General features: G+C 41.9%; 2 protein-coding genes across 4 annotated transcripts; one reads left to right on the forward strand and one right to left on the reverse strand.

Moving 5' to 3' along the window:
- The first annotated feature begins 71 nt into the window (after nt 1–71).
- DNAJC2 (DnaJ heat shock protein family (Hsp40) member C2) lies at nt 72–15,524 on the forward strand. Of its 2 annotated transcripts, none has more exons than XM_059847397.1 (17): nt 72–176; nt 726–916; nt 1,471–1,546; nt 2,258–2,356; nt 4,578–4,719; nt 5,922–6,002; nt 6,707–6,772; nt 8,528–8,619; nt 8,720–8,841; nt 9,616–9,765; nt 10,074–10,162; nt 10,249–10,318; nt 11,868–12,052; nt 13,319–13,419; nt 14,366–14,473; nt 14,743–14,897; nt 15,404–15,524. In XM_059847397.1, exons 1-17 carry the CDS (start codon nt 110–112, stop codon nt 15,476–15,478), a joined length of 1,869 nt encoding a protein of 622 aa, XP_059703380.1. In that variant the 5' UTR covers nt 72–109; the 3' UTR covers nt 15,479–15,524. The 2 variants fall into 2 exon arrangements, with proteins under 2 accessions (XP_059703380.1, XP_059703382.1); XM_059847399.1 differs by having other exon boundaries at nt 95–176; nt 815–916.
- A 43-nt stretch (nt 15,525–15,567) lies between these two features.
- PMPCB (peptidase, mitochondrial processing subunit beta) lies at nt 15,568–23,596 on the reverse strand. Of its 2 annotated transcripts, none has more exons than XM_059847394.1 (13): nt 23,442–23,596; nt 21,948–22,088; nt 21,589–21,675; nt 20,991–21,120; nt 20,443–20,641; nt 19,709–19,788; nt 19,028–19,140; nt 18,263–18,406; nt 17,626–17,786; nt 16,298–16,383; nt 16,137–16,225; nt 15,857–15,932; nt 15,568–15,763 (listed from the first exon to the last, which is right to left on the reverse strand). In XM_059847394.1, exons 1-13 carry the CDS (start codon nt 23,592–23,594, stop codon nt 15,699–15,701), a joined length of 1,524 nt encoding a protein of 507 aa, XP_059703377.1. In that variant the 5' UTR covers nt 23,595–23,596; the 3' UTR covers nt 15,568–15,698. The 2 variants fall into 2 exon arrangements, with proteins under 2 accessions (XP_059703377.1, XP_059703375.1); XM_059847392.1 differs by having other exon boundaries at nt 17,626–17,789.
- Between the last annotated feature and the right edge of the window lie 1,442 nt (nt 23,597–25,038).

The raw sequence follows: 25,038 nt of genomic DNA on the forward strand, positions 1-25,038 counted from the left end.
GACCCGGGCAGGGCCGGCCGGGCCGCTTATGGCGCCGCACGCCGCCACCGCCCCGGAAGCGCTGCGGGCGCCCCACGCGCCGGTGCCGCGGCAGGCGCAGGCCGCGGCCATGGCGCTGCTGCGCGGCCCCGCGGCGGACGGGCAGCGCTCGGCCGTCACCAGGCCGCTCTCGGCCGGTAGGTACCGCGGGCCCGCGGGGCCTGCGCCCGGGAAAGGCCGCCCTGGAGCGCCCGCCCGGGCGCCGGGGCTGGGAAATCGGCCGGTCTGGAAGAACTTTCCTGTTGATTTGACTTTAATTGTCTCCGTCTCGCGTGCGGTGCCTTCGCCGGCACCGCTGCAGCCCGTGTGCCAGCAACAAGTCTGGGTTCGCTGCCGGAGGGAGGGGCCTGGGAAGGGGGAGCGGGAACGCGGGGAAGATCAATCCAGATTTTATATCGCTGCCGCAGGTGCCTCCTCCGTTGCCTATAGGACCGGGTTTAATATCTTTTTACATGTGCGTCCCTTTAACTAGAAAGCACCTTTCCAGATGTGAGAGCGCGGCGAAGCGTTGGGAGGTCCCGCCTGATGGGCACGTGTGCTGGTTCTTGCATTTTGGTGTATGTGGAGCCAAAGAAAAGATTTCGAGATCTGTGATGCTGTACTCGTGTGGGTTTTGATGGGGTTTAGTTTGAAAAAAGAAAAGTAAACCACAGAAGGTGAAGTTGCTTTTATGTTTTTGCTTATAGCATCAGTACTCTGTCAAGTGGAACCTGTGGGAAGATGGTTTGAAGCATTTATTAAGAGGAGAAACATAAATGTTTCTGCCTCTTTCCAGGAGCTAGAAGATGAGAAGGAACTTTCTGAAGAATCGGGGGATGAAGAACTGCAGCTTGAGGAATATCCTATGTTAAAAACCCTCGACCCAAAGGACTGGAAGGTATTCAGTCAGTATGGGTTACTGTCACCTAGTTTGCCCATCAAGGTTATATGCCATGCCCAGGTGCTAAAGATCTCCTTCCTCCTCCTCGCCTACACCCATGTGAATCAGTTCATGTCCCTTACCATAATATCTGGTGTTTGAAGGCAAACACCTCAGGATAAGATCTTAGCTTTGAGCTGCAGCTTTTTATTTTACTGCCTGAAAGTATTGTGTCTCTTCTCCGTGTCACCATCTCCTTTATTCTGGAGTTACATTGGCACTCTTAATATTAACAACAGCAATTCAGTTTTCCAATAACTGAATTTTCTAGTGCTTCAATCTAATTTAGATTAAGCTACTTGAATTTCTATGACAGTGGCTTAATTTATTGATACTCAGTAATTATTCAGTAATTTATGACAGTTGTTCCTATAGTCTTGTTCCAATATTTATTGAGAGAGGGAAGAATTCTCCCTCTTGCCTTTAAGAGATGGGGAGGAGAACTGGTTTTCTGCATGTGTTGTGGTGTTTTAGGTTGTATTTATGAGTGGTTTGTGGTTCTTTTCTCTCAGAATCAAGACCATTATGCAGTTCTTGGACTGGGAAATATACGATACAGGGCTACTCAGAAACAAATCAAAGCAGCTCGTAAGTACCTTTCCCTCATAGGCAAAACCATTTTTTCAGATGTGCCCAACTGGTTTTCAGTGAAAATACCTGCATGTTCTGGGCAAGGTTTTTACTGTTTCCCAGGCCTAAAAGTTTTATTTGTGTTGCTTATCAGCATCTTAAATTCATATCTCAGCTGCGAAATCCAGAAGCCTAAATGTAGGGAATTAAAAAATTTCACATCTCTGTTTCTGGGAAGTGTAGCAGCATTCACAGGCTGTAGCTTTCTTGCTAAATTTCACTTTGGATTGTGTTCAGAACTTCAGTAAAGGGATAGAATACAATTTTTGTTTTATCTGAACTATTTTGTTTTTCATTAGAAATAACAACTAAAATTATTTTTTTCAGTTTTGAAGCTAACTGTACACTTACAGATACTAAAGCACTTTGCTAGGCATAATAGTAGAATAAGTCTCAGACTTCTTCAGATGTTGAGGTGGGATAGAGAGTAGAGTTTCTGAGTTGTGGTTATTTTATGTCCCAGCAAAGATGAAATCATGTTAATTCTGACTATAGTATTAAATCAAAGAAAAGTCATTAACTTCTGTTTTCTGCCAGATCTGACTGTTTGGTTTGTATTTTTATTTAAGTTTCGAATTAGGGAAGTGCCAGTTGGAATTACTGTATGACTTTGTAGTTTGAAACTGTTTCTGATGAAGCTTTTCTAACGGTAATGCATTTATTTGTTAGATAAATCCATGGTTTTGAAACATCATCCAGACAAGCGAAAAGCTGCAGGGGAACAGATAGGAGAGGGTGACAATGATTATTTTACTTGCATAACTAAAGGTAAGCAATTGATCTCATCTGTTAGATACTCTCTCGATCTACTTGATCATCAGAAACATATCTGATATGTTGGCTTCATTAGGATTTTAAGGAATTGCCAGTGACTAAACAGCTGGAGAGGTATTTTTTCCATTTTAGAAAACTGCATCAGTAGATCACATTAGGTGTAACTTCCCAGTGGGTAGAAGCAGGAAGGGAATGCAGCTGACAGATGTTTGGCTGCTGTGACAAAATGTGACACTTGCAGTAGTGCACACACAGATGAACCTCTGGAGGTGGCCCCATACCTGGGATGAACTAGTGAGCCATGGAGCAATTCCTCACAGGCACGAAGAGCAGTTGGAAAATCTGAATTCCAATGTGCTTGCTCTGACAACAGGACGTGTTGATTTGATCCAGGTCATCAGTTTCTTCAGCTGCTAATTTTTGCCCACAGATGAGCCAGTGAACTCAATTCAATAACCTTTCCCTCTTGCCTTAGAGGTGGACTCAGCAGTGCAGGAATAATGGCTGGACTCTGATTTTAGAGGTCTTTACCAACTTCAGTGGTTCTGTGACCCAGAACACCAGTACTGGCCAATACCAAACCCATAGGGGCTGTTCTAGGTGTATGACTTACATCTCCAGAAATACTTGAGAGCTTGGCTTTTTCATTTTTTTAAAACAAATTTCAAACTTCAACAGTAAGGTTGAAGCAAGAAGAAATCTCAGAATTCCTGTTTCTAAACTTCCTTCTCTGAATGTCTCCTAATACTAGTTAGTGTGAGATATGTTCGACAAACTAATGTTTTCAGCCTCCTTTGGGGTTGTCAGAAGGAGGAAGGTTGCCAAAGGAAATAGTTTTTCTCTTGCAGTCCTGTCAGATACCTATGATGAGAACTACCTGCACATGAGTTCAGGAATATGCTGTGTTCTACATGCATGGAGCAAAATATCATAGAACCTTCCCTCTTAACTGCTTACAATCCAAGTTTAGGGCTAAACAGAAATGAAAGCACAAAGTAGCAAAGAAAAGGAATAATGCTCCCAGGCAGCATTTTGGAGGAAGGAGATACTAAAATGCAGTAGTAGGAAAGGGGGACCTGGAGTAGGAGCAAACAGGAATGAGACAGGGAGGAGAAACTTGGAAGGGTGTGAGAACATAGGTTGGATTCAGAAATTGGTCTGACAAAGGAATGTGTGGGAGATACAGAGCTGGGAGAGCTGAGTGTGTGGGAGTAGAACTGGGGATCTGTAAGTGGAAGGGACATCTCTTAAATGGAAGAGGAACCAATGGATGTGCACAGAATTTCCTGCATCAGGAAAATGGTATGAGGGTTACTGAGGCAGGATAATTGGGGTCATTTGGAGTGTTGGTGGAGGGAAGTCCTTTCCCAGAGGGAAAGGGCAGACTGGCAGACAGCAGCTCACTGGTGGCCGCTGTCATTCCTTGCTCTGTCCACTGACATGTGCAGTAAGATCAGCTTACAGCACTGCAGAGCACCAAGGTCTCCTCCAGGTTATCACCTCCCACACCCAGCCTTCATGGTGCAGTGTCCTCTGGCAGGGGTGCAGGCACAGAAGTCCGTGAATGATTGCAATACAAATTTGATTCCAAATTTGACTTTTCATTCTTACTGAAAAATAGTGATCATTGTTAAACTCCATACTTCATTGAGAAAAAAGTAAGAGTACTGAAGCTGTAGTTTTTGTGATCTACAGAATATAAAATTAGTAATGTGATGCTCCCCACTGCAGGGGTGTAAGAACAGGAAAACTGGGACTGTGTGCATGTTTTAGAGAGTTTGTGTAGAGTTCTGTGTTCTGTCCAAGACTCAGTACAACTTTATCATGACCTGCAAAAATTCTAATGAGTGATTCCTGTTCTTGCCCATTCCGACAACACGTGAACTCAGGGCCTTGTGCCTTAGTAGACCATTTTGTCAATTTATCTGCAGAGATCTGGTGTGGGATAAAAGTCTGAGTCATGCCCAAACTCCCAGTGAACAAAATTTACTGCTATAAAATTAAATATTTCTGTTTTGTTTCATCTTAATGGTTAAATGTGTCCTTTTTCATAAATGTTTTCCTCCTACTTAGTTTAGCAGGAACAGACAGCAATGCTTTTTGGTGTCACTAAAATAATTAAATATCAAGCTCTACAGAACACGACAGATAGATCAAACACAGATCTGAGAACATCTTTTTAAACATTTACAACCTTATGTCTGGTAACTTTCAGCTTACGAAATATTATCTGATCCTGTGAAACGACGAGCATTTAACAGCATAGATCCAACTTTTGATAACTCTGTACCTTCCAAGAGTGAAGCAAAAGAAAACTTTTTCGAAGTTTTCTCACCAGTTTTTGAAAGAAATGCCAGGTAAGCTGTGTCTGACTGCCTCTGCTGTTGCTTGAGAATCAGCATTTGCAAACTCTTTTGACATTGTGTTTGTAACAAGAGATGTATTAATTTGTTAGAAATGTAATACAACTAAAATAGTTGCAATTATTTTTTATTTAATTTTAAAATAATCTGAACTGTGAGCTGATGGCATTGAGTTTGACCTATGCAATTTTTAAAAAAAGTTCTCATCTTCCTGTTACCTACTGCCCTTTTTGCACAACCCATTGTTTCATCTTAAAATTACTAACAACACCAAAGGTTTGTGTGCTGCTGACTAAAAATTCCTTTTTATAGTTATTTTCTTCTGAAAGTGAGACATTAACAAAAGACAGTATTTACAGTCATGATTTAGCTGGTTAAAAGAGAAGATAATTGTAGCTATCCATATTTGGTGGTTCTCTCTTATATTGTGTGACTTTTTTTCTTCATTTGATTCATGGTTGACAACTTGGTATTAAGGTTGTCACAATAGAAACCTGCCAACTTTTCCCTGTATGAAAGGGCTTAATTGCACGAGGCACCTTACAACATTCTGAACAATTATTGTTTAAACTAGTCTTACTGAATCTTATTCCATAGAATTCAGACCTGGATCTGTGGTTGTCAGATGAGGTTTTTCTCTTTTCTGCAATGGAAGTTAATGCTGTGTCATGGAACAACAAATTCTAGAGCCTGTGGAAGATTTCCCTAGAAAAAAATGCAGTTGGGGCAAAGTATGCATTATTCCCTTGTACTCCATTAGAATGTGTGGGAGACTTCCTGTACCCTGCCAGAGAGCTGAGTTATTCATAGGACACTTTCTGGCCACTTTCTGTAGGCTCCTCTGCCAGAAGAATGTGTATGGAGAATTGAGTATCTACAAAGATAGCTTGTGCTCCATCAAGTCTTCTTGAGGCACGAAGCAAGAGGCACTCAGGCAGGAGAAGGTTGCTTTTTTGGGGAAACTCACCCAAAAATGCCCAATCTGGAGGATACTTAGGAGGAACTCTCCTGTTCTGTTCCTCTTTCCTGGTGCCCCTCTGTGCTGGCAGGAGGGAATCTCAGGTTTTGATTCTGTACTTAACAAATGCCATGTTATGAAGATTGTATAATATATTATTGTGTAATAATATAAGATTGTATAATATATATAAGATTGTAATATATATTATTTCTTGAATATATCCATGTATTTTCAGGTGGTCAAATAAGAAAAATGTTCCTAAACTTGGGGACATGAACTCCTCATTTGAGGAGGTAGATGCATTCTATTCCTTTTGGTAAGTCAGCTGGTGCCTCTGTTTCTATTCAAGACATGCAGTATAAAGGGCTTGCAGACCCTTTGGTGTGTGGGCTGTCTCAGCCTCCTGATGTCACTAAATTACCCCACAGCTGCTTGTGCCTTCCACAAACTGAGCCAGCTTTCTCCTGGCTAATCCATCCACTTGTAAATTCATGGTAGCAGTGGGAATTTCTGAGTGTGGTGGCTGAGAACTGAGCTGACCCACATAAGGGACTGGAAGTCAGGTTTATCTCACCTAACCTGTGTTTTGAGTGGAGACATCTTAGGTGTTTAAGCTCCCCTAGTAAAGGGAGGTGTGTTTAGTCCAAAAAAGTCAGTCATGTTTAGACTTGCCTTACCTGCTAAATATGGGTGCTCACATAAAGATTAATTTCTGTCTGGACTCTACTGACTGCACTGCATTTCCACTGCCTATGACAGAAGTGTAGACATTTAGAGTGGGCAAGACAAATGCCATCCTGAAGCAGGCTGTCTCACAGTACAGAGAGGTGTAAGTCACAATCCTGCATTTTCACTTAACACAGTGGAATCACTGTTGGTGCAGAATAATTATAAATTTTGTATTATAAATTGTAAACAGCAGTACAGTTGCCTGTAAACACATACCAATAAAAAATGTAGCTGATGTTTAACAGATTTGCTGGTTTTTCATTCTTTTTTTTTTTCTTCAATTTACATTAGGTATAATTTTGATTCCTGGAGAGAGTTTTCCTATTTAGATGAAGAGGAAAAAGAAAAAGCAGAATGGTATGTAAGTAAAAATAATTTTGACAGGAGTCTGAGAGGTTGATACAGAAAGATTTTCCAACTTTCTCTTAGACTTTAAGTCATAGGAAGAAAGGTAGCTGAGCCAAGTCTGAATTCCGCTCTCCCATCTTAGGGGTCAGTCATGGACTTGAACTGAACTTACTGTGGGCTTCTTCATGTAATTGTAGTTTCTGCTTGCCTCAGAGAGGTATATCTGAAGTGCTTTGAAATGTGTGTTCATTTAAGTCCAGATTTTCAATTCCTGCCAGTCCCAAGCACAGGTTGAACCTGGAGCCAGGACAGGGTGGATGAGCATGCTGGTATCATTTCTCTTTTTAACTTGTACTGAGAAAGTGATACTTCCTAGAATTTGGAGAGGTGAGTTCTGATGGCTTGATGCTAAAAATTATGTATTAGTTGATGTAGTGATAGTTGCTGAATTACTCAGACCACGTTGTATTGGAAAATACATTTTGTTTTTATCCTTCCTACAGTTAAAAACACAGAGTGTTCAGTTTGGAGCTTTAGTCCAACACACATTTCACAGGACACAACCTCACTTAGTAATCCTTGTGAGACCATAATTTGCATAGTATGAATCTCCTCTTCCAAGTTTGGCTAGAAATCAGTTTCGTATTTAGATTCAGTGGTTGGCTTTCTTCGTGCTGGAAACTGCCGTATTTAGGCTGTAGCTAGGCATTGCTTTTCTCTTGTGCCTCTTCCTTCTACTGGATTTCTTGAGCCTCACCAGACCCACTGTTCTCTCTCCTGTGAAGGCACAGTAATCAATTCCCTGTCACTTGTACTTGTGGTAAATCACACAGGTGAACCTCTAGACTTTTCATTGGAACAATCTTGAATTATTTGCATAGCTCTTCTTCTCTGCTCATTCCTGTCATTAGTGTCCTTTCTCAAAGATGTTTAGACAAATGGTACCTAGTCTGCTGTACTTAGGAGAGAGAACTGCATTACTGCTGCTGTTCAGATGGTCATGATTCTTGCTACCCCTTCTTTCCAAAGGTGATGTTGCTCATGTTTTAAAGCTTCAATCTACTCGTATTAGTCTCCCTCTCAGTTATGGGGATTGTTTTCTTTGTTCTGAGGTAGAGTGGTTTGGGTTGGAAGGAGCTTTAAATACCTTATAGTTCCAACTTCCCTGCCCCCTCTATTGTTCTCTATGTGGTTGTGTGGATGAGGCTATAGACGCCCACTAAAAATTTGCCTCTTTCTTGACAGCACTGATAAATATTTCAGATTAGTTAGTCGGCCCATCAATAACCTGAGTTGTATTTCAGTGGAATGAATCTGGCATGACTTACCCAGAGTATCATGCTACTTCACAGAGTGTTGTTTCTGTGCAGATGGGTTTACTTGACATGACTATATTCTGCAAAACAAGATAACTGTAGCATTGTTTATATTGCTGTCCTTTTAATTAAACCCTAAGCTAGCATTTCTGTTGTTTAGCTTGAGTTTAATGTTAGGTAAGCAAGTGGATTGCATTTTGAAAATAAAGTCCATGATCTCATTCTCTACAATGACAGATAAGCAGCTTGCTTTGTCAGGTTTATATAACTATGTAAACACTTAGCATTTTGTACATGAGCTCAGAGCCTGGAACTTAATTTTTTGAAGTCTATTTTTGAAGTACTCACAGAAGAACATCTGTGTGGGGGGAAACTATTTAAGCTTGTTGATGAATTTCTAACAGTGGCACTGTAAAGCATTAGCACTGAACTATGTTTTTCCTTTTAGTCGAGATGAAAGGAGGTGGATTGAAAAGCAGAACAGAGCTGCCAGAGCATTGAGAAAAAAAGAAGAAATGAACAGAATTAGGACTCTTGTTGGTGAGCACACAAGCTGCTGTTCTTTAAAGAGAGATTCGTTAACTAACTGTGGAAGTCTTCTGCTTTTCTTCTATACATGATGCTTCCTTTCTTCTGCCAGACAATGCATACAGCTGTGATCCCAGGATAAAGAAATTTAAGGAGGAAGAAAAGGCAAAGAAGGAAGCAGAGAAGAAAGCCAAGGTAGAAGCAAAACGAAAAGAACAGGAGGCAAAAGAAAAAGTAAGTGAAGTACTTTATTTGGGTTGAAAAACTCTGCTTCATTCACACCTCCTGCTTTAGATTCTAGATTTGTCACAAGACTACTGACAGAATTACCCTGGGGTTCAAAATTGTGTTGTCTTTGATGCCTGTGCAGCAGGCAGTGTAAGGATGGCAGCCTTCTGAGAATGAGATGGAAACAAGGAATGCAGATCTGAAACAAAACACCTTTGAAAATTGAGTTCTTCTGTTGCATACACTTCCTCTGGTTTCAAGGCTGCTTGCCTTGTGCATGAGGTTTGTGAATGATTAGCTGGTATGAAATATTTTGAGGTAACAGAACATACTTGATAAATATGAACAGTTTGGAAAAGATGCTCTGAAAGTACAGGAATAGGAACTGTAAGGTGCAATAAATTAACTTAAAAGACATTAGAACAATGCAAAATATGGCAGTAATGATGCAGGAGAAATACTGGACCACGAAGTTTATACTCCTGAGGCAGGAGTAAGATATTATGTATGGTCTTATATCTTTGTTGTAGAGGAAGTCAGGATTTATAAACTGAGGGTCGTCACTGTGAGTACTTGACTTAATGCCACATGGTATGTTTCATCATCCTCAAAATTCTTGGGAAACCAAACATTAAAGTATTTATGCATTTTTAAACCCCCAAACAAATCTCCACCCAAACCAGAAACACCACATTTTGATACTGGATGACTGAACGACCCTGAAACAGTGTGACTTGGAGGATTTTTATAACTTGCATTTTTTTTTCCTTTTGATTGCAGCAAAGACAAGCAGAATTAGAAGCAGCACGGTTAGCAAAAGAAAAGGAGGAAGAAGAAGTCAGGCAGCAAGCATTAGTGGCAAAAAAGGAAAAAGAGATACAGAAGAAAGCAATCAAGAAAGAAAGGCAAAAACTCAGAACAACATGCAAGGTATTTAACTATTATTACAATGAAACATAGGCTACGTCAGACAAATTACTGTCTTTACTTAGATTAGACTGTATCACATGTTAGCTTGTTCTTAGAGCTGGAGATGGGTATGGAAAGTGGGTTTACTGAAAAAAAAAAAAAACCAAAATACTAAAACACGTATTTACATGCATATGAGTTATGAGTAAAGCTGACCAAATAGGTCCAAACACAGCAGTGGCTGAAGAACGCTGTGTGTTAAGCCTTTGTCTGAAGGAATAGGACAATAAAGTTCAAGAACTTTGTAGAACATGTATTTCTGCTTCCAGAACTGGAATTACTTTTCTGATAATGAGGCAGATTGTGTTAAAATGATGGAGGAGGTGGAAAAGCTTTGTGATCGTCTTGAGCTAGCAAGGTAAGTCTTCCTGCTGCTGCTTTTTGCTCCTTTTGATACCCATCTTTCTACTAGCTCTCCATTGTAACTTAATAATTTATTTTTAGTCTGCAATGCTTGAATGAAGCACTTACATCCACAACAAGGGAAGGAGGAAAGGCGGCTGTAGTAAAACAGGTAATTATGCTGAGTGTCGAATCAAAGTAACAGAATAACTTGTGAAATCTACCTGTCTGAAGTGAAGTAAGATACAGCATAGCTGCTGTGGAATCGTGCTTGGTAAAACACAAAGACTTGATTTTCAGAGTCCACAGGCAGAGGGTTCTCTGCTCCATTTTACATTGTGCAGTTCATGGCTGGTCAAATTAACAGAGCCAGCCAAGAAAAAAATACGCATTTTATTTGTAAAGAACACAAAACCTTCCTCCTGTACAGTATACAGAAACACTAGAGGAATTTCATTTTGCCCACCAATGTGTTGCAGTTACCTTGAGGAAGGAGGGCAGTCTCTTCTTCTTATGCAAGAAAAATCCTAGTCTAGTGTCTGTGACTTGGGGGATAGATCCACAAAAGGACTTAAGTGTGCTGCAGGCTGTAGGCACTAGAAGGGCTGGTAGGTTGGATACCAAGGAATGGGAAATGTGAGACACATGGAACCAAAATTTACCAAAACTCAGCAAGGATCTGCCTACGTTTGCCATCAGGGAAAAGCCATTTGAACTAAAAGCTGAACCTAAATCCTGCAGAAAGAGGAAGGTGCTTTCTCTCATCCACTGTGGATACACAGCTGTGAACTTTTTTCCATGGTGGGAAATAAGATCTGCCCCTAACCAGGGTCAGGTTTACTCATCAGAAAATTTAAGATTGAAATGCCTTTTATTCTGTAGGGGACTCAATTCAAGATTCCATTCTCCAGGAAGGTGTTCTAAATGTAGGGTAGTCCCTTTTCTATCTGTTAAAACTATTCCACTAAAAATTATCTATCGGGTAACATTCTTTTGCCAGGAAGGTTTTATGAAATAGGTTTCTTGCTCTTGCCATTGGGCATCCTGTCAACAGCCATCTTCTAATATTGCCAAGATTGGACTGGGCCCACTCAGAAGCAGATGATTAAAGACGTGTCACACCAAAGTCTTGAGATGTGATTACAGGTCACAAAAACGTGCAGTGGGTTAAGTAGTTTTTAGCTCGCTAAAAAACTACACATGGCCATCTAACCCTGAGTATACACTTATTAACTAAAATCTGGAGCTCATTCTAATGTAAAAGTTCTCTGTTACTGTGGCTGTACTGACATAATCAGGCTTAGATACCAGTTAGGCTGGAAGATTTAAGGATCAGTGTATTCAGCATGGAGGTTTAATTGCCCTCACTGGTCTTAATACTTTTGTGGATCTGTCCCTCTAAGTCAAGTGTTAGCCTAGACATTCATGCAAGGTGGAAAACTTTTGCTTTGATTCTGGGGGTATTCATTTAATTTCCTAGTGAACCTGTGATGGATTTCTGCTATTAACTCCTAATCTTTAAATCCTAAAAATATACACATGGAATGAAGGGAAATTATACTGGAACAGATAAGCTCCTCTGCTTCCTTACATTTAATATACAGAACAAAAACTAAGCAAAATCCAAGGTTCAAAGGAAGTCCAGAGAGGGGGGTTGTGTCACTGTAAAATGTAATAATAATTCAGTAAGTAAATAAATAATGCTTATTTACAATCTTTAGATAGAAGAAATAAATGAACAAATAAGGCGAGAGAAAGAAGAGGCAGAAGCTCGTATGCGCCAAGCAACAAAGAGCTCAGAAAAGTCAACCACTGGCGGTGGAGGGGGAAGCAAAAATTGGCCAGAGGATGATTTACAGTTGTTAATTAAAGCTGTGAACCTCTTTCCAGCAGGGACTAACTCAAGGTACTTCTCGGGTTTGGTGCTAAAAGCCCTTACTAACAATTTTTAATTAAATCAAACGCATAATAAAACATACTTTCAGATCATCCCAAGTACTTTGTCAGCATAAGGACTTCCTAAACATCTTTCTTTTCCTTGACTCGAAAGCAGCTAGTGGTTTGTTTTTCCTTGCTACCATGCTCCTTAGTACCACAGTCTCACTGGAGTTAGCTCTGGCCCTGTGTCTTGTTTCCCCCCAGATTTGGGCCTCAGTCCTTTACTAGGATGGTGCTGAGGTGCCTGTTTGCAAGGGCTTACTCCACGCTAGGCTCCACTCCTTAAAGTGGAGAACAAAACCACACCAGTGACTGGGGTGCAGCTGGGTAGGAATACAAGTGTGTAAACTACTTCCAGGGGCTCCACAATCAATGTGAGGCTGGTTTCTTCTCTACATGTTAGGAGGAAAATATCCCAAAATAGGAATTAAAAGTAAAAAAAAAATCCCAAAGTAGGAGCTTTCTTCAGGGGAGAGCTAGAGGAAAAGGGAAAGGCTAAGATTTACAGAAAGCAGCACTGGCACCCAGCTTACTGCTAAGCAAGAACAGGAGCACAAGAACAGGAGCACGCTTTAAATACTTTTTCCCAGGAATGAAATGCCTTCTTCCATTTAGGATTACAAAGATTTCAAACATCCATTAGAAAATTTGGATGCTTACTGAAAAAAAAATAGCTGCCATACTCCATGGAGGTGATACCTGTGCCTGTTTCTTTAGCTCAGCAGTCAAGGCTCCTGTCTGAGCAGTAGCACATACTGCCTTCCATCTTCTAAGAATCCACAAGGAATAATCTTGGGACTAGGGCTGTTCCAGCTCTCTCCTGTTTAAGCCCCTTTACCTGATGTTTAGATATTCTTCTGGGGGGCAGTGGACATAGGGTTAGAAACTACTCAGCCCTTCAGTGCAGCCTGCAGTGTTTAATGCCAGAGGTGTTTAGGGAATTCAGAATAACAGCAATTAAGCAGAATTTTGAGGATGAGAGGTTTGCACTTACCTCCATTCTACCCCATCCTTTTTCTGATTGGGAACTGAGGAGTTCACCCAAGCTGATTGAATTCTTCTGTTAAGTGACTGAAAGCTTTCCAGAACAGCTACTCTGGGATTTTGCACGTATTTAAATATATTTGAACTTACTCAGGAGTTTATAAAAATGTGTACAGGAGCTTGACCATAGCTTATATGAAGATAAGGTATTCTGTAATATGCTGGTTAATCCTTTCTGTTCTTGCTGTAGGTGGGAAGTTATTGCCAATTATATGAACTTGCACTCTACTACTGGAATAAAACGAACAGCAAAAGATGTCATCAATAAAGCAAAGAGTCTCCAAAAGCTTGGTATCTATTTTACCTTATTTTTGTAATACATGGTCTGCCTGCTTCTGTACAGCTGACTTTTCTGTGACTGGAGCTGTGTTTCTTAAGAAAATCCTCTGTACAGCCCCAAAAGAAATGTAGTTCAGATGGAGGATTTAGAGGAGCATTTATGTGATTCAGTGTTTTCATCCTAATGGCTCTTTTGTAAGCACCTCACAAGCAACTCTCAGAAACTCTCTTAGTGTAGCTTGATGCTCTGATGTCTGGGACACATGAAATACAGGGCTTAGAGGGAGATAAATGGGACTCTCAGAAAGCTCCCTACAAAGGAAGGCATCTAAAATAAATGGAACTGATAAAGCTCTAGAGATACTTTAAAAAAAATTAATGGAATCCAACACCAGAGTAAGACACCTAAATGAATGTGGCTCATCTTCTGTTCAAAAATTAATATAAAAATGAAAAATGAAGCCTAGAGAGCTCTGGAATAAGGTCGCAAGGAAATTACACATTTCACTACAGAAGGGAAAAAACCCACTAAATTTTCTAGAGGTTTCTGCATTACAAACTGCAGAGTGGCACGAGGAGCACTTGGATTTTCCTGCCTCTGTGACATGGTCATACCCTGGGCAATGTGTGAGTTTTGTGCCACAGCCCTTGAGAGAATACTCCCTCTTGATTTTGGGGAAGTTGCAGATTCAGGTTTAAGATTATATGGAACAAGTATTCCTCTGAGCACTATAAAGGAGGATAAGGGTTGGAGAATCTGACACTCTGAGAAAAGTTTTTTTGACCCTGAATGATTTTTTTTTAACTTATCACCATCTTTATAGTCATTTTAAAGTAAGTAGAAATTGGGTTTTATGATTTCGTGATTATTGTAATTAATCTGCTACAGAATGTTATTATTACATCTGTCTTTAATATTCTTGCAATAATTGTTCTCTTTAATGTCTGTTGCTCATAGACCCTCATCAAAAAGATGACATAAACAAGAAAGCATTTGACAAATTTAAAAAAGAACATGGTGTGGTGCCTCAGATGGACAGTGCTGCCCCCTCAGAACGATTTGAAGGTAAAGGTGAAAAGGGAGCCTTTCTTGTGCACTTCTCTCCCCTGGGTCTCTTGGGAAGAAAGTAACCCAGAACTTTCTCAAGATTTGCTTACAAACTTTGATAGCAAGTAAGTGATGCAGTCTCTGGTGCCAGATTTGAGGGTTTCTGGTACCCACAATACACCCCAAAACTTCAGGGATTTTAAATCAACTATAACAGGTCTTACAGTATTTTCTAGACTCTTTTTTAAAATATCTATTCTTGCTGTCATTCTTGCATTTAAAAACAGGATCACCTCTAGATTCATCCCCTTGGACTACAGAAGAACAAAAACTTTTAGAACAAGCATTGAAGACTTATCCAGTAAATACTCCTGAAAGATGGGAGAAAATAGCAGCAGCTGTTCCAGGCCGGTCAAAAAAAGACTGCATGAAACGATATAAGGTGAGGTCCCTCACCTCCTCCTGGGACTGGCACCAGTCCAGGTCTTGGGAGAATCCTTTGCTTTTATTGTTCCATGAGATACTGTCCCAGAGACAGTATCTGACACAGGCAAAATGATGGAACCTTACATGAAATTTTTTTGTTTTGGTAACTCAACCCCAAAAGAGCAGCAAGGACTAAATGTTCCTCAGTGAAAATAGTGGCTCTGGAAGCTGGGAAGGAAAGTCTGTGTCAGGAAATTTGTTTTATAGTTTGACAGCAAGCTCTAGTAGATTAAGTCCTATCCCTAGCCTCCTGTAGGTGAAGTTCCTGGTACATGAGGATTGACCTTCCATTAATTGATTCATTTCTAAGAGAAATTGCTTGACAACATTAAACTATGTAGATTTCTCATTATGTTGAGAAGTAGAGTGTTTCACAGTGAATATATGTAGTGTTCAAAGCTACAGCATTGTTCACAAGTTATGTGTTTACTTAAGTTTCTTTTTTCCTCACCTTTTCTTCAGGAACTCGTGGAAATGGTCAAGGCAAAGAAAGCTGCTCAAGAACAAGTGATGAATGCTACTAAAGTCAAGAAATGACTCTTACTGACAATCCTTGTTTTATAATAAAAATGCAAATACTGTACATGTTTCCATTCCTTTCTTCATTATACAGAAACACAGGAGGGGCTGGTTCTTGAGTTTTAATCTTCCCAAAAGCAACTCCAAAGTTTTAAAAGGGTGTAGTTGGTTTGTTGGGTGTTTTGTGTTGTTTTCCTGGATTTTTAAAGCTAAAATATGCTGAAGTTCTTGTTATTCACTATTCACGACGCCAATACATGCCACTGCAGATTTTGCTATACTCTGGAAGTTGTTCAATTGGACCTGGAAGTTAAAGAAAGTTGGCCATGACACATGCTCAACTCACAGCAAGTGGTCTGGAGGGGTTATGGGAGGATAGGGAAACACATCACATACCCACGGCAGCAACTGCAGGATGCTTCTCATAGATGTACTTTGTGCAGATTTCTCTAATAGTCTGGGCATCTATAGCCTAGAAGGGGTAAAAGAGGCATCTTTGTTACAATCCCATCTTAAAACCATTTCTGATCTTAATTTTGTGTAATCCAAGGGAGCAGGAAACAAAACATTTGGAAGTTTTCTCAGCTGAAAAAAATAAAATTTCTATGTTGTTACTTTCTGTAGCAAGTAATTTTCTTGATGGCCTTTTAAAAGTTGCAATATGAGTGCCACTTACTTCAATTCTTGCCTCAAGTTCTGGAATTGGGATTCGGCGCTTATAACACAGCATTTGTCTTCCAATGTCTTCACAGATTGGTGTGGACCCTAAAACAGGAAAAATGCTTCAGTTGTCAGCCTATGGCTCCACAAAGAATAAAAAGTTCTCATAAGTCTCACCATCAAGTTGTAGCAGCATATTTGTCTTAAGAAGATTTTTTGCTCGAGCTACTTCATTTTCTGTAACACTTGTGCAAAGTCTTATCCTGAAAAACAGTTTCAATCCAAAGGCATTAAACAATGGTAGCATACGACTGCCTGTGATAAGGAGGTGCAGAGGCATTACTGCACCTATCAGGCACTACTTTTCTGTAGACAAAGCTGGTAAGACACCTTGGAAAACTAGCCATGGATACAAAGCAGCAGCCTAGAAGTAGGGGTTTTGGAAGCATATCAAGATACCAAGAAGCCCTTTCTCTTAGAAGAGCTGTATTTAATTTTATTAAATAAATATTTTGAGGCAAGTGCATTCTGTACTTGTTATCTTGAGAATGGAGGTTGCTAAGAAAGTAGGAGCCAAGCAACTAGGTAACAGGCAATTAGCTAGAAGGAAATTCAGTACTTCCTGGCTCCTCTCTTGGTGAGATAATAATTTGCCACACTGCCTATGGAACATTTTGTGAGGAGAGGGGGATGCATTAACTAGCTTAACACTAAATTCTTGTCCTAGGAATCATCTGTAACTTCCCTGGTGCTAAGCTGCAGCAAACAGAGTCAAAGTAATAACCTTTTTCTCCATCACTTAAAAGGGATTTCATAGAACCATAGTATAGAAGGAGTGATTTATGTGATTAAAGAAACTCCTCATTTTCAAGACTTGTTTCAACTTCACCCCCTTTAAATCAAGTGCTTTTCAATAACATATATGAGTTTTTAATAGCATCTGCAGTTCAAGTTTTACAGTCATCTATGGACATCCTTCAAAACAGATTTAAGTCTCAGATGAATGAATATTGTCTAGAATTGTTTCAAAATTCCATATAACAGCTCAACTTTCCCTTTGTATTCACTATAACTGTCTAACACCAACACCTGATACATCAGCTGCAGCAACTGCAGACTATAACTGTCTGGTAACTGCACATTCATTATTCTCATCCACAAATATTTACTCTTACAATACTCTTGCAGCTCACAGGCTGTACACTGACTGAGTAGTATACTAAAAGGTCTGACAGTTTCATGACTTCTGCCATTTCCCAGTCAAAAAAAAAAAAATCCCTGCTGTGTTTTCTAGTGCAAGGAACAAAACCTACATCTTAAGTTTTTCACTCCAAATAATGGTGCCAAAAACTGGGTGCTGGGACTTGGCTTTGGGTGCCAAAGTTTAGAATTTGATGCATTTGTTGTTCGCAGGCAAGCCCAAGCAAAGAAAAATATTCTCTTTATTTTTAAATTGTATTCCTCCACTAAAAACAATCTTTTCAGAGAAACAGTTGGTAGCTTACCATTCTTTCTGAACAAAGTGCACCATGTCCTGAATAGTGGATGGCTCACAGACCATATAGAGTCCCCACAGCCCTGTGTCAGTGTAGCAGGTGTTGAAGGACTGGAAACTGTGACACAGGTTACCATGGCAGGCAATCTGAGCAAGTTTACTGGACAAATTCTGCTGAGGCAAAAGAAAAAGATACTACTTTATGAAGTTTTTTGAAAGCTTACTAGTCACCTCCATGATTTCCCATTTTCATTTCAATGATGACAGAATGTGCAGTAGTAGCTACAAGGTTAATTAGAAGCTCTTCATTTCAACCCTTTCTTTCCTTACAGGTTGCATCACGTTTCAAAATAACACCCCAGATTTGAGCCAAAATCACAAAGGCACTTAGGTTCAAGAAAGAGGCAGTTAATTAGTGATACCCACAGGTTCTGATGACATACAGGATAAAACATCCTACATTTCATGAGGGCTGGCAAACCTCTATTTTGGTGGTTTAGAACCACCTCCTAAGATTCTCCTACATCCTGGATAACAAACTCTCTGAGACTCACAACTGCATGCCCTTTTCTGTCCGGGCAGTACCCAAGCCAGGGAGATCCCACCAACCTCATTAAGAGCAGGATGGTGCTTGCAGGTTCACTCACCACTCCTCCTCCAAAGGAGCGATCCCAGTTACCTATCAGAGTGTTGGCTACCATGAGGGGGATGGTGTCCGGGTCTGACCAGCCGGCTGCTTCCACAGCAATGGCCAGGTGTGCCAGGGGCATCTTGTCATCCCTTATCCGAATCTGCAACACAGCACAGCAGCTCGAGCGCAACCTGTACGTGCTCAGGCACAGGGCAAGTTAAACAACAGAAATCAGACTTTTCCACTACAGCTGGATTACAAAACATGCACTAAAACTAAAGTATATGAAGATTAATTCAACATCAGCCTTAACTAGTGTCGCCTGGGGCAATTTCAGATCATTTTGCCAATATACACAGAGAAGCACTACAAGTCATTTTACGACTACCAGCAGCAAGGAAATCTGATGACTTTGAAAATCTGAAAAGAGATGGGAATAGAACGTGGATGCCTCAGTTCTCTGCCACATCCTTTAAATGAGTGACTCTCAAAGAAGTAGAAATGCTCCAGTGAGAGGATAAAAGGAAAGTAGGAGCAGGCATAAGGAATGTTCCTTATCAATTCCTCCAAGAAGTGATGAAGAATAATAAGTGGTGGCAGTGAGACTTGTCCAAGAAAGAATGGGAAGTACTGCTTTGGAAAGCAGCTACTCCATTGCCATCACTGAGGGCAAGAAACCTTTTCATGTGCTGAGTCTGTGGCACAGCAGCCCTCTTTCCTCACCAGAGAGCACACGTCAGAGGATGTAAGGGCCAGCTCAAAAAGCCACCCAGCAGCTTACCTCACTACCTGTGAAGCTACAAGGTGGCAGGGGTGGCAGTCCTCCTTCTGGAGCAGATGGCAAATTTCCAAAATGGCACTTCGCCAGGTCAAGTAGTTCATCGTGAGAGACCCCTGGACAAAGGTATTTCACATGCTTTGTGATGTTACTCTGTAAACAGTTAATTTAAATTGCTGCACAGTTTAAAGACTCAACCAAGAACTATTTTTTGTGCCCCTGCTTTAATATCCCATCTTCAGATTCTTCACGCAGTCCCTTTATACAGAGCAAGATCATCATGATTCCCTCTTCTTGGTTCTCTTCAACTGCCTTCCACTAAAACTACATCAAATCAAGCTCTTTGCTCTCTTTCAAGCCTCAATGTTACTTCTTTCTCTCTGCATTCCTTGCCATTCCCCTCTTCACACCTTCTAGGACCCTTTTTTCCCGCCCACATGGAAGAATGACTTTGGCCTCCAATTCACTACTTGTTCCTGATTTGAGGTTTCTGGAATATTACTGACAGGAAAAGGGAACAAAATCTCAAAGGGTATGAATGCAAAAAACACAAAGGGCTACACAGGGCCAACAACAAACAGGACCTCCTGAACAATGGGTAATTCACCATGTGGTTCCCACAGACTCAGGCCATGGTTTCAAGCATGAACATCACACGACCAAGGGTGAGCATCCCATACTGACCTCCAGCAGCAGCCAAGACCATTCTGGGTCCTTTGTAATGTGTTGTTATGTACTCCACCAAGTCATTACGATTTATGGATCTAGAAACCGGAAAGGAGACAACACCACTGTGTCAGTAAAGCTTAGAGTAAAAAGAGATAAATGTATACAACAATACAATTATCAAAACAATTAAAAGTGCTGCCACTGTTCAGAGCAGAGGCAGAAAGCTAAAATGAGGGTGAGTTCCTATTTGCTTTCTGAAAAGCAAATAGGAACTGAATAAAAAGCTCTTCTAGCTTCCTGAGGAGTGAATTCCAACTCAGACAGGTGGAGACAGGATGCACTAATGATCTCCTTTCCTTTGAAAGCAGCATATTTAGCAGTCCTCTGATCTGCACTGGTCCAAACAAATGCTGAAAGAGCAGTGCAAACATCGTGTGCTTACAATAATGCCTAACATGTGACCTATAGGAAAAAGAAGTATTTCCAATTTTATGTCAGATACACTAAGGAGAAAAATATGGCAAAAAAACCCAAAGTCATGCAGAGAGCATCTGAAGTTCACATACTCTTTGATGCCTGCCTACAGGGAAACTAAGGCAATACAGGAGTTCTACTTACAATTATATGCAGTGCAATTTCAGCTGCCCTCCAGTGTAAAAATGAAATCTGACACTGTTCTCTAGGTTTTTAGGTAATTCTCTCAATATATAAAAGTTACCACACAAAGACAGATGTAGTTTTGGACATACTTGATATTTTCAGTGGGTCCTAAAATGGTCCGTCCTAGGGCTGTGTTCTGGTAGGCTGTGGCATGAAGGTAATCAAAGACAACTTCTTGCAAATTGGTTTCAACCTCTTGCATCTCTCGCAGTATAACTCCTCGCTCACGCTCAATCTCTGCCTCTCCCAGGGTACTGTTCTGAATTATGTCAGCAAGAATTTCCACAGCTAATTGCAAACAGAGATAGAAATGAAAAAAGTATTTTCAGACTACTAGAAAAATCTGGTTCCAAAAGTGAAACCCACCTCAAAGAGCAATAAAACTAGCAAGGGGACAGGAAGAGAGAAGTCCAAAAGGTATCTTATCTTGGGACTCTGAAAAGTATTTCAAATACAAGCTTCCCTGCTGGCTCCTTCCCAAACCTGTATTCGCACGTTCTTGTGAAGTTCAAGAACAGACTTTTCACAGGCAAGGAAGGGACGGTAACACTGCAGAAGCATCATTCTGTGTCATCTCACTGGAAGCTGGATTAGCATGTTGTTCTTTGCAGCTTTTCTGATGAAGGAGAGCAATTACCTCTTGGTAAATCTTTTGAAAAAGCCTTTGCGTAATAGACAGTTTGTTCCCTGGACGTGTACGCATTCAGATGAGCCCCCATGTTCTCAATCTCTAGCTCAAGGTCTAACTGAGACCTCTTTTTGGTTCCCTGAAATAGAACATAAAGAAAATCACATTAGACCCTTCAATTCATCTACTCATCATTACTACTTCTTGTCTGGAAAAGTCATGATCAAGAGAAAGAAAATGTGTTCTGGAAATAAACCAGGCATACTAATCTCTCCAAGCCTGAAAGTCAGATGTAAATCCTACTGTGCTCCCAAATGAAAATAAAAAGCTGGCTAAAGGGTGACTGTGTGTCTTCTAAGACTACTATAAGAAGGTAAAAGTGACTTAAAGATTTGACCTGTGTAATCCTATAGTTCGGTAACACACAGAACTAGGATTTTAGCTTCATTTTCTAATGGAAACCAAAGTCTTAACTGTCCATGTTATTTTTCTCATTCCAATTTGGAAAACTTATTTATACAATTCTGACAAAGTTTTCATCATCGATCTTTAAAGATAAATAACTTAAAAATTCATTGTAAATGTCTACATCAATCTTCACACTCACCTTGAAAGCCATATGCTCAAGAAAGTGAGCAGTTCCATTGTTCTTCTCATTTTCATATCTGCTTCCAGCATCAATCCAAAGTCCAACCTCAGTGAAGAAGAGAAAAAAGTCATTTCCCCAGCTAACAGCTTTGCTATGGCTTTTTCCTTAAACAGAGAAGGTTTTCAAGAAAAAGAAAATTCTGATTGTCACAAAAAATTTAAATACAAATTTACAAAAGCCTTAAGACTCCTAAGTCCTGGCTTAAGTTCTAGGAACAGTTGCTAATAAATATTGAAATGCAAATGCAATTTAGTTCCATGAGGAAAAGAACAAACAGGAACAGACACAAAACCCCCTTCCTTTTGTAAGTTACTTACTGTGCATGTTGAGAGTCCAGAGTCTTCAGAAGCTACTTGCAAGCCATTTTCCAAAGGACTCACCCTAGTTTCAGGGACATTTAAGATTACTTCTGTTGCTGCTTTGGAAACTGTGTGCCTCCCTGTTCCAACATGCACAGACTGGAAAGGAAAATCATCAGTCACACTCAGATTGCTTAGTTATATCCAAGGATGCTTTTCTGAAAAATGCATTGCTGAACTCAAGCATTAAGTCCATGTATCTTCCGTAAAGCATGCATTTATAAGGGAAAGAATTCAGGACTGCTATTCACCACTACTTCACATAAGGGAAACAGTGACCTGAATCTGAAAGAAACCCTGAAGATAACTAGAAGGGAGGAGATGCATCTGCTGCCTCCAATGTGACACAGGAGCTGAGACTCTCATCAGCCAGCCATGCTTGCTTCCCACTTCTGCCAGCAAGAGCCTGCAGGACCTTCACCATCTGGAATTCTCCTGGGTACCTGCTTCTAAAGCCCAAGGGCCTGTGCCAGGACTGCAAACCCATCAGCCATTGACCAGAGCAGCACAATCATGGGGCAGTTAAAGCACATTAAATGAGAGCAGGGTAGAAAAGAAGAGAAGCAGTTTTTCAATAACAAGAAATGCAAATATGTATCCCAAATTCAAGAAAACAGCTATCTCAAAAACAGTGATTTCAAATGTTTCAAACAAACAAAGATTTTTCTCCCCATATAACTGCCCTAAACATGAAAGCACAAAATGCAGCTTTCAACCACTCTCCTTCTAGAATAGGTTAGATCTCTTAAAACTCACTTATTTTGGAATCACAGCACAATTCAAGTTTGAAGAGACCTCTGGAGGTCTCTAGTCCAACTTCCTGCTCCAAGCAGGATCAACTTGGTCAGACCACTTCACTCAGGACTTTTTGTACCTGGGTACTGACAATCTCCAAGATGGTGAGAAACTGCACAGCTCTGTGAGCAGCCTGCTTCACTGCTTGGCTGCCACATATCCAGTTTTTACTCTCATGTTTCAACTTATGCCCATTGTCTCTCATCCTGCCAGTGTGACAAGCCTGGTTTTATGTTCCCAACAACCTTCTCCTAGGTGCTGGCACAGATACTTCTCACAGGTCTACCTGAAGCCACGGCTTCTCCAGCCTGAACAAGGTCCGGACCCTCAGCCTCTCCTCACAGGGCACACGTTACAGCCCAGTTCACCGCTGCTGAGCATCCCCAGTTCCCTGACATCCTCCTCACACTGCGGAGCCCCGGACCGGCTGCCGCACACAAATCCGACCATTACTACAAACCGATCACTCACTACACCTCCCGCCGTGCACCGCGCCGCCGCCTCGACTACAACTCCCAGCATGCACCGCGCCCCACGGCCTCCAACTCCCCGCATCCCCTCAGTGACAGCCCAAGCACCAGCGCTCGGAGCCACGGCGGCGCCCGCGCTCCCCGCGCCTCCCTCCACTCCGCTCTGTTCCCCTTCCCGCCGTCTCACCCGCTGCGCCGCGCCGGGTGCTCGCACCAGGCGGGTGGACCAGGGCAAGAGAAGCCGCCGGGCCGCTGAGCGTGCTGCAGACGCCGCCATCTTGACACCGTGGTGGGCGGGGCGGGCGGCCTTGGGGAGCGCGCAGGCGTGGGGCAGTTCCATCCACCGCCGCCCGGGGGCGCGGGGGGGCAGCGCAAACCGCATTGCCGCCTCCCAGGGGTGGTGGGAATGTCCCAGGGGAGTTGGGGATCGGCCATGTCCCGGGTGGGAAGGGACCCGCAGGGATCGCCGAGTCCAGCCGCTCGCCCTGCACAGGACAAGCCCAGCGATGCCACCGTCTATCTGGGAGCGTTGTCCAAGCGCTCCTGGAGCTCTGGCAGGCCTGGGGCTTGGTTTTAATGGTCCTGCTGTCCTCAGTGCCCAGAGCAGCGCAGGCTCCTGAGCAGCGCAGGTCAGGAGAGCATTTTCCTGCCGATATTCCATTATGGCCAGGTTCAGCAAACACAAAGCGCTGCCTTCGCCTGCCCCGGGAGCTGCCGTGGGCTCATCCCTGCGCGCTGCTCCGCGCCCCTTCGGCAAGGCTGCCTGAGGGCGCTGCGCTTCCTGCGGGACAGGGCCGTTCTGACTGGGAAATCCCGAGGCTGGAATAACCTGGCGTCTTTTTCTGGGAAGCGTGTGTAACGGAGCTGAGGCACTTGTCATGGAGAGGGCTGCGTGCACAGCAGGAAATGCAGCGCCCCGCCGAGCCTGTGCCGGCGCTGGTGACAGCTCCCGACACAGGACTCCAAAGGGCTGGGAATGGTCACTCCCAGCTGCCAGCGGCCGGGAAGGGCTCGTGGCAGCGCTGCTTGACAAGAGCCACATTTGGGCTGGGAAAAGTTCTGGAAGTGTACCAGTGGAAGCAATTTCAGTGCCGAGATTGTTCCTGAGCATGTTTGGAATGTATGGCTATAGATAAATAGGTACAGACATGCAAGAAGCAGTGCTCGGTTTTGACTTGTAGTTAATTTTTTTTTCATTTTTTAGGAACTTTTAATTTGGCTAATCAAGCATTATCTCAAAAATGAAGGAGAACCAGGGTGAAATTCTGTTATTTGTCCCGCAGTATGTTAAGTGACACAATGCAAAGAAACAAAATACTACTTTAAAAAATAAATCTGTACTACTTATGCTGGGGGAAGCAGTGTTTGTAGGTACCATTTTCCTGACCCATTCAGGGTTAATAAAGTGCTTCAAATGCCATCTGACACAGTAATTCTGACACCCTCTGCCTCTGTACAAATACCACAAACCTTCCCCATCTTGCCCGTTCTAAGAGGAAGAAAGCTCAGCTCTTGGCACAGGATCAAGAGGAAGAGGTTGAAAAGGGTTGGAACTGAGGAGGTTTCTGTTCAACAGGAAGAGGTTGAGAATGGTGGGAAATGAGGATCCTTCTGCTCAAGGTGAACTGTCTCCTGCAACTGCCAAGGTCCTGTTACTCAGAGATGATTCTCAAGAGCTGTCAGAAGTGTTGCTCCCTTCCCTCTGAAACGTTATCAGTCACATGCAGATTTTAGGTGACAAAATCCACCATGACTCTTAAAGGACATTGGGGATTGTTGGTAGT

Source organism: Haemorhous mexicanus, chromosome 5, assembly GCF_027477595.1.
Source record: "Haemorhous mexicanus isolate bHaeMex1 chromosome 5, bHaeMex1.pri, whole genome shotgun sequence".
Classification (NCBI taxonomy): domain Eukaryota; kingdom Metazoa; phylum Chordata; class Aves; order Passeriformes; family Fringillidae; genus Haemorhous; species Haemorhous mexicanus.